Raw genomic sequence first — 13,803 nt, forward strand, 5'->3', positions numbered from 1 at the left:
TTTAATATATAATAGTTCTATAATAATATCTTTATAAAAAATATTTTATCTATGTGCATGATTTACTTAGGTATTCTTATAATTATTATTAATATAACTTAGTATATAGAATTATTTTCATAAATGTTTTTATATGATTTCAACTATGTAAAAAAATCATTTGTAGAAAATAAATATGTATATTTTTAATATATTTAATATATTACACATAATAGATTATGTGTATATTGTGTTTAATTTGAGTTTATATTTTATTTAAATTATTTTGAAAACTATTTTCACAAATGGTACATATCAATACTACGGAATTATAAAATAAAATATCAATTATTAATATCCATACACTTTAGAAGTGATTTTATTCGAGTATTCATCTGATTGATAAGGAATGTGATTTTCACAGATTGTACCAGCTAAAGCTGTTTCAGCGGTGGCGTAGAAAATACGGAAGTTTATATCATTTTTGAAGTCAAGATTTGACAGCAAATGAACAGGCATTCTGTCAGAAATTACCCAAAGGTTATTTAACGAATCAATTTTAACATCACTTGGGAATATCAAGGCTTCATTGTCAAAATCGATAATTCCTAAGTTCTTGGGTTCATATGGAAGTCTGGAATTCCAACAACCAACGGCATTTCGATCGATTAAATTGAAGTATAGAATTCCATCGTCGTGCATGTAATGAGAGGTAATGTGACCACCAAGACCTCTAGATTTCAATACAATAAAATCGTGATATATTTCTTCAGATGTAAGTTTAGGATCGCGTAAGATTTTCGTAGACACCGCAAATTCCTGGTTACTGGCTAATGGGTGGAAGAATAACATTCGGAAGCCATCTTCGGTTATTGGTGATACAGTGATACCAAATACACCTTCTTCTCCCCATTGGAAATTAATACCTGTAAAATATTGAAGGAAGTTATAAAATGCAACTGATAATTATTTTATACTAAATGCGTTCAACATTTTTAAAATATAATAAAATATAATATAATGTTTTTTTTTTTTAATTAGTATTAATAATCAGAAGAATTATTTTATTAAATATGAGATAAAATAATAAAACTTATAATGGTGTGATAATACGTTATAACAGTTGTGCTCGAAAAAATGTTTACTTTATCTATACTATGAAATATATTGTCTTGTGACTAAAAAATTTTCTATGATTTTATTATTTGTAATCTATTCACCAAATATGTCTCAGTGTAATATTAATAGATTATTCCAGAAAATATCGATTTTTATGTAAAAGCACCGACGTAATATATATAATTAATTTTAAATGTAAATTATTGTAATATAAATTTAATTAATGGATAAAATAATTATTTTTTTTAAAATAATTGGGTACCATTTTTTAGCTAAAGCTTAACGGGTCAATTACAATTTAAAATTAATATTTATTTACCTCCAATATTATAATCTCCAGCTAAAGGATCAGGCATCAAAAAGCTGTGTGTGTGCCTCCAAGATGTGTTTAATTCCCAACTGTAAGATATTAAACCGTAGCCTAATTCATCGGATGCGTATAAAAACGTATCGTCGCAACCCTTTAATCCAATATCAATGGCAATATTAGCAATAAAAGTACGGTCATTAGTATCTTCTGGTCTTAAAGTGTATTTTCTCAATACTTTGTCCGTGGTTAAGTCGAATACATGAATGGCGTACGGGCATACTTGCTTTGTTGTATTACCTATTAAAATATCATAAAAAATATTATATAAACTATATTAAAATAATACTTAGATATGTAAAAAAAACAGTAATAACACTGAAAAATTAATATTTATTTCAAAATATATGATCCCGTACTAAGAATTTCACTGATTGATGTTATTTAACTACCGCAGTATTAGGGATAAACTAAAAGTACCTAAAGAACCTTTAAAATCGGTATTCATAATGTATTTGAAGTATTATTGTACATATTATCGTTATTTATATTTTAAAGTGATTTTCCCGGAACACTTCTTTAAATACATTTTAATACATATAGAATCCATTAAAAACATTTATTTTGAATAAAGTTTCAGTTTATGCTTTGAAAGTGATAAAATATCTATATGGATACAATATCAACATTTATCATAGTTAATTGTTATAATTATAAATAATATACAGACAATTCATCACTAATACAAAATTATCTTACCATTTATTATTTAGCTGTTATCATTTTTTATTAATGAATGATTTTTTTAAAAGATTCCGACCCTATTAAAGAAACTTATTTGAAAATGTTCTTCTTCGTTGTTTGGTAATATATATTTTCTACCCGTTAAGCAATTGTTTAATCCAATTATTTGTGTAAAACCACACCTTCTGATTAATTAACGGTCATCAATTTTGCTGTCTGCAGGGAGGGAATTATGTTTCGTTGGTGGTTACTTGGCTACTGATTTTCAAAGCCCTTCACCAGTTTTCCTTCTAAATGCTTCCTTATATCTTAATCTTAGCAGTACGGGCAAAAGGGTAAACGGACTGAATGCGACTAACGGCTACCATGGAAGCTTCATTATCTGACGGCCAAGTTAAAAACCCCTTGCTGACAAACGACCGTCTCCAATTCAATACAGTTTGAATTGACGAGGAGACATGTTATATGTAAGCTGTCCAATTTATGTGTACCAAGAATATAGAAAGATATAATACATAATGAATTACGGACGAAAAGAGTAGAAAAACTTTATCGAATCACAATCCAATGGGAATATTTATAATATATTAAATTACAAAAAAAAAAAAAAATATGTTCATAATTCATTTATTACAAATATTAAGTTTTTGTTATCCAGAAGAGTTTCACGGATACTGCAGTAAAATGTGTTTTTCTTCTTTTCAATAAATTCTATTTTCTAAATGAGTATTATGTTTGTTTTTTATTTTCAATAACTTATTCGAAATATATTATGTATTTTCTATAACATCGATTATTTTTATTTGTTATAAATTAAATTTTTATTATTTATAATTTTTTAAAGTTCAAATAAATTATTGTTAGTTTAACTTACCAATTCCAACGGTTCCGGAGTCCAAAACCCAAAGTCTATTGCAGCTATCTGCTTTGATTCTGTATGTGGTGGTTAAACCTTCGCAGTTACCTTCTCTGTTATAAGCCCAATTTGGATATGGGGTTAATTTTGGGGACTCATTTGAGCTCACATCCAACGCTATGTAATTCAATGTGGAAGGAACTCCTGAAAAAAAATAAAATAATGACAATAGTTATTTGATATTAAGTAATACAATATATAATAAGATCAAAGATTAACAGATAATTTTTAAAATGAGATTCACACTAAATATAAATATGAAATGGGGAAGTATATATACTGAATTTTGATCAGTAATTTTTATGTGTAAAGAATTAAAATTAAAATTAAATTTTAAATCTAAATAAATATTTTGCATATTATACGAGTACCGATGAAAAAAAAACAATTGTAATTGATTATAATATTATATTAGGTATAGTAAAAAATTACAACTTATTGAAACAATATTTTTTTTTTTTAATAAGTTGGAATCGCAAATTTAAAATATCAAGTATATTTTAATATTTTATTTGTCAAAATAATACATAATTTTTCAAGTTATATTAGTTAAATTACCAATAAAAGATTTATCAAAATTAATGCGTTATTCTTTATGTTAATAATATGGCTAAATATTATATTCTTACTCAATTTTGAATATTTTATTGTTTTTAACTAATGAAACTACAATTCTGCTTTTATATATTTTCCATAAGTAAACTATCTTTGATTAAAATTGTATTTTTCTACTTAATTTCTTAAAATTTTTAATCATTTGTTTCTCTTGACGTTAAAATTTTGTTGTTTGTTAAATCAAATATAATATAATGGTGTAAATAAAAGATACACAAAGTTCATCGTTTTTTTTTCAACCATATAAATAAATAATATTAGCTTTGGTAGCTTACAAAGATTTTTATCTCTTATCCTTACAAATTAAATGCTATCAAAATAGACCTACTAAATCGACCAATTAGTATGGGTTGCATGTAAACACTGTAAACCTATTGAAGCTTTACCATTTTCTGAACCGGATCCCGTTTTTAGGGCTGACAAATACATTTAATTGTAACTAGGGAACAAAATATATTTACGTGTTTTTCCGAGGTCCGAATTGTTTGTGTTCCTTTTAAAAGGTTAGAAATGTTTGCAAACAATTTTAAAGGTTTTATCGATATACACAATACTTTCAATTCAGCGCAAAGTGACAGAGAGCGGAATAAAATAATTTATCGATGAAACAATCAGATACAAAACTAAACGGGCAACTATGTGCATGATGTGCTGTGCACCAAAGAAAACAATATAATTATAAAAAATTTTAATTTATACAATATTTAGTTTTTGTCTAAGTGCTTTTTAGGCATCAGACATATGCATGTAAAATCGGGAGATACAAAATACATTCTTTGATCTGTAAACGAGGCATTAATATTACAATTATTTAATGGCCAACTATTTTGATAAAGTTTTTCTGTTAAGCTCTGATGAATATATTCCGAGAAGTATATTACTCAAAATGTTATATTTTCTCTAACATTGAAACTAGAGTATTTAAATGCAATATAATATATATATAATATAATATAATATATAATATAGTACTAAATATATTGTTCTCGGAGATTCCCACATATGAGTTATTCAACTTCGTTGTAATTTTAAATACGAGTAATATAAATTTAAACGCAAAGTGCTATTTCTACGCGTGATAATTTTTATTTAGTTAGCATTAAAGAGTATTTAATGTTGTTAGAATATTATTCATATTTTCTATAAATATTTTTATTCAATACAGGAGACGAAAATGTTTCGGGTAAATATAAATTTGAATGGTTTATAATAGTATGATATAAAACATTTTAAATCAAATGCTTACTAGAATAAAGAATCATAATTTAATTTTAACTAGCACACGATACTCGTATTTATTACTTTTATTTTTATTTAGTATTTTGTTATTTTATTTTAGTCGTAGTATTAATATTATATTAATAATGTTTGTTAAAGTTTATTAATAATTAATATGTTTTTATGACTGTTAAACGCTGATGATGACGTATATGACACTAAGAAATTAAAAAAAAAATGAAACAATAAATCATTACATTACTATTGATGCATATGGAATTGTAAGCTAGTGTATAATTTATACGAAGTTATTCATGTAGTCTATAGTGCTCGACGAAATTTAGTCACTTTGAATATTTTTAATACACTCCGACTTATATTCGCTAATTAACTTAATTAAACGGCAATTATAGTTTTGCGAAAATGTGTTTGAAAATAATATTATATTGTTACTGTGTATGTCATTGTTTTGTTTTACTGACAGAAGATATAATATTATGTTCTGAAAATCATTACTTGCGTGTTATAAAAACAAAATGTCTGAAATATGTTGTGAAAAATAGGTGTAGAGTGGATATATTATAATTTATAATATGGGAACAAAATGTAAATCTAAAAATAAAAATAAGTGTAAAGTTTTGCCATTTCTTCGTATAAATATATAAATTCGTAACACTGAAAAAAAAATAAGTAATGCATATATTAAAAAGTCAATGAGGAGAAAAGAGAGGTCACTGAGGAAATACCTAAGTTTAAGCGGATATGAATACTATTTGCAGTAAGCGAGATTTTCATCTGCCAGAGGGGGTATTGGTTTAGCGTAAAAATATTGGGGTGCAAAAATTATTATTTGGTAAGTAAAAACTTGAACAGCAAACAATTACGTCTCGTAATTTTCAGCGCCACTGCCAAGAGTTGAGAGGTTATGAATAGTGGAAACCCGAGAAAGGACGTCGCTTTGTTACGTTAATTATATAAAATAATTTAAACAAAAAAATAAAACGTCTTGCCAATAATTTGCTCGAAAAATTACACAAATTAACTAAACTAAAATGTGTTCCCATTGTAAAGTATATAATATTAAGTTTTGGATGTATGCAATATGAAACATAGCCGACCAGTGGATGAAACGCAGCAAGTATTCATCGTGGAACAAAGGAAAACTCTTTCAATTAAACGATGATGCACTTGACAAATGTTCATCATCCAAGAACCGTAATGTCACAGAAATAATTAACGATTCGAGAAAATGATTGCGAACAACGACGTTTGCGCCCATAAAGAACATTATTATGCAACACGTACCCAATTTGAACCATATGACCTAAGAGACTACCTAAATTTTTACATTTGAAAAACCGCAGTCTACCCATGATCGTTACCCGCAGACGAATACCACGTTTCGGCAATGACCGATGAAACCGGTTTGGCTGAACTCAATAAACAGAAAATATTATTATTATTTCTTTATTACATAACGATATAACACGTAATTTTTCGACCTTGACCTCAACTAGTCATTCATACATTTTTGTGGGCGTGCAGACAACAGATTCACGGTCGATTAAACATTCCAAAACTGTATCAAGTATAGATACACCTTGCACTTGCTCCTTATATCATGACCGCATGCGATATAAATATAACATTTTGAACACGTGTAATTCAGTGCAATGGACTATCCTTAATTGTACGCCTTTGACGAAAAACCATTTTGGAACCTCAACGGATGTATGACAATATAATCATTAATCAGTAAGTTTTGGTTTTCACTCAAACTGACGACAATTTTTTCGTAATCACAAATCTTAGGGTTCTGTGGTACATGAAAACGTCATATTATCTCATAACTGTCAACCAGTGGCGTTTCATACATTCAGTCGCGAAAAAAATATTATTGTGCTTCTCATCAGTATAATGTATTACAGTAAGGAATGATTTCTACATTGAATTCTAAATTTGATCAATACATAATTACACGAATATTATATTTATAATCCATCATTAAATATTATAACATATGATAATTATGTTCATGTACATGACAACCAAATTATTTTATTATGAGTTAGCATAATGGAGGATTTCGAGCCTTAAAAATGTCTACAACCTTGGCGATTGCCAATATCACCAACCTCTAGCTTCGAACGTAACGTGATCGATTTCGATTTATGGATCAGTGTGATCAGAATATTGTGCGAAAAATGTATAAGAATGTATAAGTAAAAACGCAAAATATATTGATTATACCATTTTTTCCATTTTTAAAAACTTAGATCTTATAAAATGTTGTTACACTATGCTTATTTATATTATAAAACTGATGTAACATGTAATTTTGTTGGTTTTTAGCAATGATCGATTGTTGGAAAACATCGGAATCGGTTACACCAAACGGTTTTTCGAACGTTTTCTCAATCGGAAATTCTTATTTCTTCTCACGAATGTCGATTTTCAGCGATTTAAGTTTAGACTATACGTTTCTACTCATTTCTTATTATACTTTTTAGATTATTGTTTCACCATGATCGCCAAGAACATCGCGCATATACTTCACCTACCGTTTTGACACTGTGTTATTGAATTTTGATATTTTGTGATTGGAATTAATTCATTCATAACGGTATGGTATGGATTTAATTCGAACCGTATATACAAATTATATGTTAAATGGGTTAATGTTGTGCGTTTATTATCGTCGTAAATCGATCGACACGACGATGGTATAACACGTTTCATACAGCCTACCGTAATGTGGTAGAAACACACGCTACATGATTCACGCAATGGAATTATTATAGTTATTATTATTACACGTACTTATAGCCATGGTTTATTCAAAAATCGCACACAACAAAAAAAAACCAGATTTTCGATCTGCACACGTCTTATTTGCAACGTGATGATCAAAGATTACAATCTGGGCCGGCATTAGAGGAATATGGGGGCATGCATACCCTCCAACTATGAAAGACCTAATTATTTGGTTGGCAATCATCAACAAACTAAGTAATATTACTATTGTAGAGTTTTTTTTTAGAAAGTAATCGGAAAATTTGTTTATTTATAACCCCCCCCCCCCATCCCATCAATTTTTGCTAGCGCTGGTCATCCATATAATAGCTAATCGGCCCAAGCCGGAGTTAAAATATAGTTACTGTATCGTATAATTTTAATGCGCAACCCACGAAGTTGCAGTATTTCGATTTTTGATTTCTCGTTTTGGTTTTCTATTGTTGTTTTAATTATTTCATGTATAAGTTATAATTTCATAGTATTTTGAATTTATTCAAGGCTATAGGAATTGATCCCGGAAACACGAGCATATCGGATTCTCATTTCTTGTAATATTATAATACTCATAACATATAAGGATTTTCTCTTTAATATTTTGATTTATTTTTTTCATTATAATACACGCAGTGCAATAATTTTTTTTCGATTACTACTTACTAATATTATATTCTAAACGCAATTATGACTACGTAGAAGACGAAAGGAGACAAATACCTCGGGCAGGAAATCTTAAAAGGCATCTAATTTTAATGTGAAAAATACTAATTGAAAAAGTATTACATAAAACATAATGCTTTATTTATGTCTAATGCTTGCTTTAAATGATATAAATAATACTGAACCAAGTACGTGGAATTTCGGAAATAAATTTGAATAAACACGATAAGAAATGACAGACTATCCATATTGATTAAACGATTGTTGTAAACCTATACTCATCGTTAATTAAATATTTAATAGATTTAAAAAGCACTTTTTCACACTGTAAAAAAATAGGCATAGAAAAATAAAAAATACAAAGTTGGTCTCAATAAGAAAAGAAAATTACCATGCAATGAATCATGTCAAGGCGACACATTATTTGAAGTCAAAAAATCGTTTAAAATTAACACATATGTTGTCATGATAGATTCTTTACTTTTAAAGTTAAGGAAGCGTTAAAACTCTTATGATAATATTAATTCTACGTTTGGATTTTTTTCAAACATGTTTCATTTTTCAATAAATGAATAAGAAATAAAACTACCAAATTACAAAGTCAGAATCCTGATGATCTCGTTAGATTATTTTTAAATTAATATATGCATTTCCATGGACACTTAAAAAGTTTTCGAAGAAATTTATTATCAAAACCCGCTATAGATTCGTGCAATATTATCAAAGACAAAATATAGCATATATTTAGGGTGCCAGTTAAAATCGCGAAATATTTTAACAGCGAAAACATTAATAGCGAAAAGTAAGAAATATAACTGTATATATCTTTATAATATAATAAGTAATAATTAATATTAAAATAACATTAAAATCAAAATACTATATAAAATAAAATTTAAATTTGATATTTTTCCAAAACTTGTGGAAGTATATAAAATACATCATCACACTATACGATGATCACAATTTATATATATATAATATATAAAGCTTGACAGTGGTTAGGTTTAACCACGGCTTATCTTTATTACGTGATCCAAGACGCAATAGTACAAAATTACATTATTGATTATCTAGTATTATTATATTATAAAGGTATACCCACTAACGAAAATAATTTCTTTCTTTTCGCTATTAATGTTTTCGCTATTAAAACATTTCGCGATATTTTTTTCGCGATTTTCACATGGACTCGATGATTACTCATATGTAGATATTCTGTAACGTACTTACACTGTCTGGTTTCTAATACTCCAACTGAACGTTAATTTATTGTTCTGAAAATAGTGAGATCCTATATATGATATTCAATGAATTATAGCCACTTAAAGAATTTGATGATTTCGAATATGTTAGATAACCAAATATATTACCTAGTTATAATAAGATCGTTGAAAATTTTACTGTCCAAAAGTCTCATTTTTAAGTATAAATTTATATGTTTTTTATTTTATTGAATTTTTCAATGTATATGTTCTATATTTTACTATTTTCTATGTATGTTTATATATTGTTATTTTTGAATTTCAAAATATTTTTTAATGTTCAAAAAAAAAAAAAAAAAATGAAAAAAAGTACCAATTATTTAACTCTGGAAATAATAAAATAACAGAGTAGGTATATGCATGCAGAGCATCAAAACTCGAAATACGTCACAGTCTACACGTATTTAATTATGTTATACGATCGTCAAGAAATTAAACCTCTAACCATGTGTTTGATACTCTTCTATTACGTTAACAGTGAACTATATATCAATTACCTAATATCAGGTGCTACAAAAAATAAAATAAAATTCATGTTCAAATTTATATATAATACATTATCAATAACATTTGTTAGTAATTTTTTTGTAAAACATAAAACAGCATTAGACCATATGATACATAATTTAATTGTGTAATATAGATGAATATTAAATGCATGTCTTCATAAATAATTTAAGTTATATAAAACACAACATAAGGTTAGAGACAAATGACAATATAAATGTCGTGTTTATTTTTTAAGTTTTTTTTTTAACATTAGAAAGTAAAATTGTTTTATTTCGTATATTTTAGTATATTGCTAGATGATCTTAATTAAAATAATTTATCATTTTTAAAATCTTTAAAATCGGTAAATTTAAAAATAGTGAAAACAGTGTTATTCATCACTTGTTCAGAAAATGCATTTAAACATGAAATCGACATTTGAAAACTGTATTTGTTAAATTTATTTCTATTCCCATAATAATATATTCGTGGATATATATCTTAACGTATTTCTACAAAAAAAAAAAAAAAAAAAAAATGTAATTGAATAACAAAACTAATATTGTTTTTTTTTTTTTTAGCGATTAATAGATATTATTATAACAAAGATATATTATTTTAATTTTATTACTATTTATGCCATTGTATATTTTTAAGTCAACGCTCATTTAAAAAAAAAAAAAAAAAAGGCAATACACAAGAAAAGTTTGAAAAATAATGGATAACTCGATTCAAAACCCATTGGATATACCACGATTGATTGTACCATTAACACGTCCTGAAAAATCGTCGTCAGAGCCATAATAGGGGTTCACATTTATATATTTTTTTCGTATTCCTGTCTGATACCTAATGGTTTTTATGTGTAAGTTAATTTTTTATTCAACTATTGAATTAATATATTTGTCAACATTTTTATAGTGCCAGAATATTATTAAAGTAAATATATTAAATCATTTTGTTAGTAATAATTAAATATAATTTTAAACAATTTAAAATAATAATATTGAATAAATCATAAAAAAAAATATTTTGTCTATTTTTTTCATTTATATTGTGAATTATTTCAACTTATTTTTAACATTGACAAGTATCGAACTAATGAAAAATTATTTGGAATTTTCAAAAAAAGTGAAACAATTGTAAAAAAAAAAAAAAAAAAAGAAAATACCGAATGTATCTTTTGTATTATTTAAGGATGTTATTAAATGTATCTAACTGTATTACTTGCAAGTAGATTTAACAGGAAAAATTCATATATTATAAGAAAATACTTACTAACATATAAATAGAATAATATATTTTGTTAAATAAAAATATTTTCTTTGCTAACAACAATTGCGTATCGTGTAGAAATATGTAAGTTTCCAATAAAAATAACTAATTTACCCAAATATATCATATTATAATAGGTCAAAAATAATACATAAGAATATAGTCAAAATCTGAATTATCTGAAATGATATATTAGATTTTATTCTTTTACATAAAACACAGTTCTGATTCATAATATTAGTATAATTTTTTACACATTTATAAGATAATATTATATACATATTTTAACACATAACGTAGATAAACTATTCCGTTTCAAGCTATCGAAACTTTATTGGGAAGAGAAGTACAGGAAGCATAGTACTAAAGTGCAAGAACAAATTTTTTAAATGTTCTTTTTATTCCAATGGCTCCAGGGAGACCTATAGTACGGTTTTTAGGGATAAGGTAGGGTAAAAGGACACTTCCTCTTGCATATACATTTACATTTCACTCTTGGGAAATACGCACAGGAGGCAATAAAATAACAACCGTCGAAGGATACACTCACCGATCAACTCCTTTCGCCTATACGCAAAACGGTTACTTGGAATTGCATTTCTCGCCATTTTTGAAACATAAAGGAAATATGCTTTAAAACCACCTCTTGGTATTTTTGAATTTTATACTACGGTTAAAAATGTAAACAGTTATAGTATTTGAATTTCAAAAGAATAAATTATTTATAATGGAAAAAACTGAGATTAATTATTAGTAAATTTTTTTTTAATATTTAATTAATATGAAATCAATATACTACAACAAACTTATCTCCTCATCTAATTTCCATTGCTGCCAAGGATTTATATCAATAAAAAAAAATTAAAAACTTATCTCTGCTCAAAATTATTGTTTGAATTGACGATAGTCTTATTAAAATTTAAGATAAAGTTCTAATAAACGTCATTCATTAAAATTAAATACGTACTATATTTTTGAAATGTAAGTATTTATATTTTTTAACAGTCAAAATTAATTTTATAATTTAATCTATTTTCTTTTTTATTTTAAATCTTATATATAAATTGAATTTAGGTTATTTATGTTAAATTAAGTTTATTCTATCAAATAGGTATACAAAGAATAAATATTAGTCTTTTCCTAATTTCAATAAAATTTGGATTTATTGGTTTTTTTTTTTTAAAGGATTAAATATTCATCTGAGTAAAAGTGAAATCATAACCTACACTAGTAAGTATAATAATATCCAAAGGCATTATGGAATGACGAATCTTATTAAAGTAATTCACTGATTCTTTTTAAATTAAAATCACCGATTTCTTAAATAGTATAAATGTTATAAAATATTACCGTTATTCCATCGTGGTACAGTGACAAATAGTTTATTTCTCCATACTTCAATTCCGACGGGTAAGTTGTTTTCTGGCACGAATTCACCACGCTCGAGAGCGTAACTTTTGTGTTGATCGCTGGAAAACGTGTAGTCTAACGACGACCACTTATATAATTCAGTGAGTTTTTGTAAAGCTGCACTCGTGGCCAATAAATATGAAATCACTAAAAAAAAAAAAAAAATATATAATAAGTAAATAAAATAACAAACAAATAACAAATTGATATTGTACAAAAATGTAAAATTAAATGTATTTATACATTACAGATAAATATTGAATTTTACATATTTCTATGTGCAAGTAAACAACTAACAAGAATTCAATTTTACTCACAGACTATTGAGCTATAGACCTGCATGGTTATTTCTTTTTCTTTAAGAATTATAACTGAAGTAGACTGATGGCGAATGAGAGAATGAACAATTGCCAATCGTCGGTCGTTAATTTATAAGCCAATACAGTCATTTTCCGCGAAGTGGGAATCTGGTTATCCACCATAATTATACTAACCGATAAACCTTCAACGCCACAATATACCCTAGTGAAATGTAAACATTACTTATATAATATATTGATAGTTATTTAATTGATCACTGGCTGTAAAGTAATTTTTATAAAAAAACATTTATTTTCGATCATTTACGAACTTGAGTTCAAAAGACATATAATTTATAAGTTATAAGCTAGTATATTTAAACCGTGGTAAACATAATTGTTCAGGGGAACTGGAGGAAGGTACACAGATTAAAGTAAGATAAGTATATGCTCAACATAATTATTGTAATAAAATTAAAACTATTCTGCTTTTATCAAAATTTAAGCTATTGCAGAATTTGTTACTAAAAATAAATAAGTATATCTATTAATAAATATTAGAATAATTATAAAAAAAGGTATAAAATTAAATAATCAATTAAAATATAATTATCAAACTCTCATTCAAAATTATTTTTTAACGCGATGATTTATCGGTTTTCCTGAATACATACAAATAGTACAAATGTACATGATTCACCATTTATAGTAATC

The 13,803-nt window shown here is 26.2% G+C and overlaps 1 protein-coding gene across 1 annotated transcript; it reads right to left on the reverse strand.

Moving 5' to 3' along the window:
- Positions 1 to 225: 225 nt before the first annotated feature.
- On the reverse strand, positions 226 to 13,207 carry LOC112679436 (protein yellow-like). Its single transcript, XM_025549228.1, has 5 exons — positions 13,108 to 13,207; positions 12,731 to 12,937; positions 3,024 to 3,209; positions 1,418 to 1,705; positions 226 to 905 (listed from the first exon to the last, which is right to left on the reverse strand). Exons 1-5 carry the CDS (start codon positions 13,130 to 13,132, stop codon positions 331 to 333), a joined length of 1,281 nt encoding a protein of 426 aa, XP_025405013.1. The 5' UTR covers positions 13,133 to 13,207; the 3' UTR covers positions 226 to 330.
- Positions 13,208 to 13,803: the final 596 nt, after the last annotated feature.

This window comes from Sipha flava, unplaced genomic scaffold, assembly GCF_003268045.1.
Source record: "Sipha flava isolate LNK unplaced genomic scaffold, YSA_version1 145_pilon_pilon, whole genome shotgun sequence".
In the NCBI taxonomy this organism is placed as follows: domain Eukaryota; kingdom Metazoa; phylum Arthropoda; class Insecta; order Hemiptera; family Aphididae; genus Sipha; species Sipha flava.

Excerpts from the sequence above, each read along its gene's own strand:
- LOC112679436 (XM_025549228.1), bottom strand. The coding sequence starts at position 13,132 with ATGCAGGTCTATAGCTCAATAGTCT. Across the intron at positions 3,210-12,730 it reads TGTACCACGATGGAATAACG|GAGTTCCTTCCACATTGAAT; the intron begins GTAATATTTTAT and ends ATTTTTTTTCAG. Across the intron at positions 1,706-3,023 it reads CTCCGGAACCGTTGGAATTG|GTAATACAACAAAGCAAGTA; the intron begins GTAAGTTAAACT and ends ATATTTTAATAG.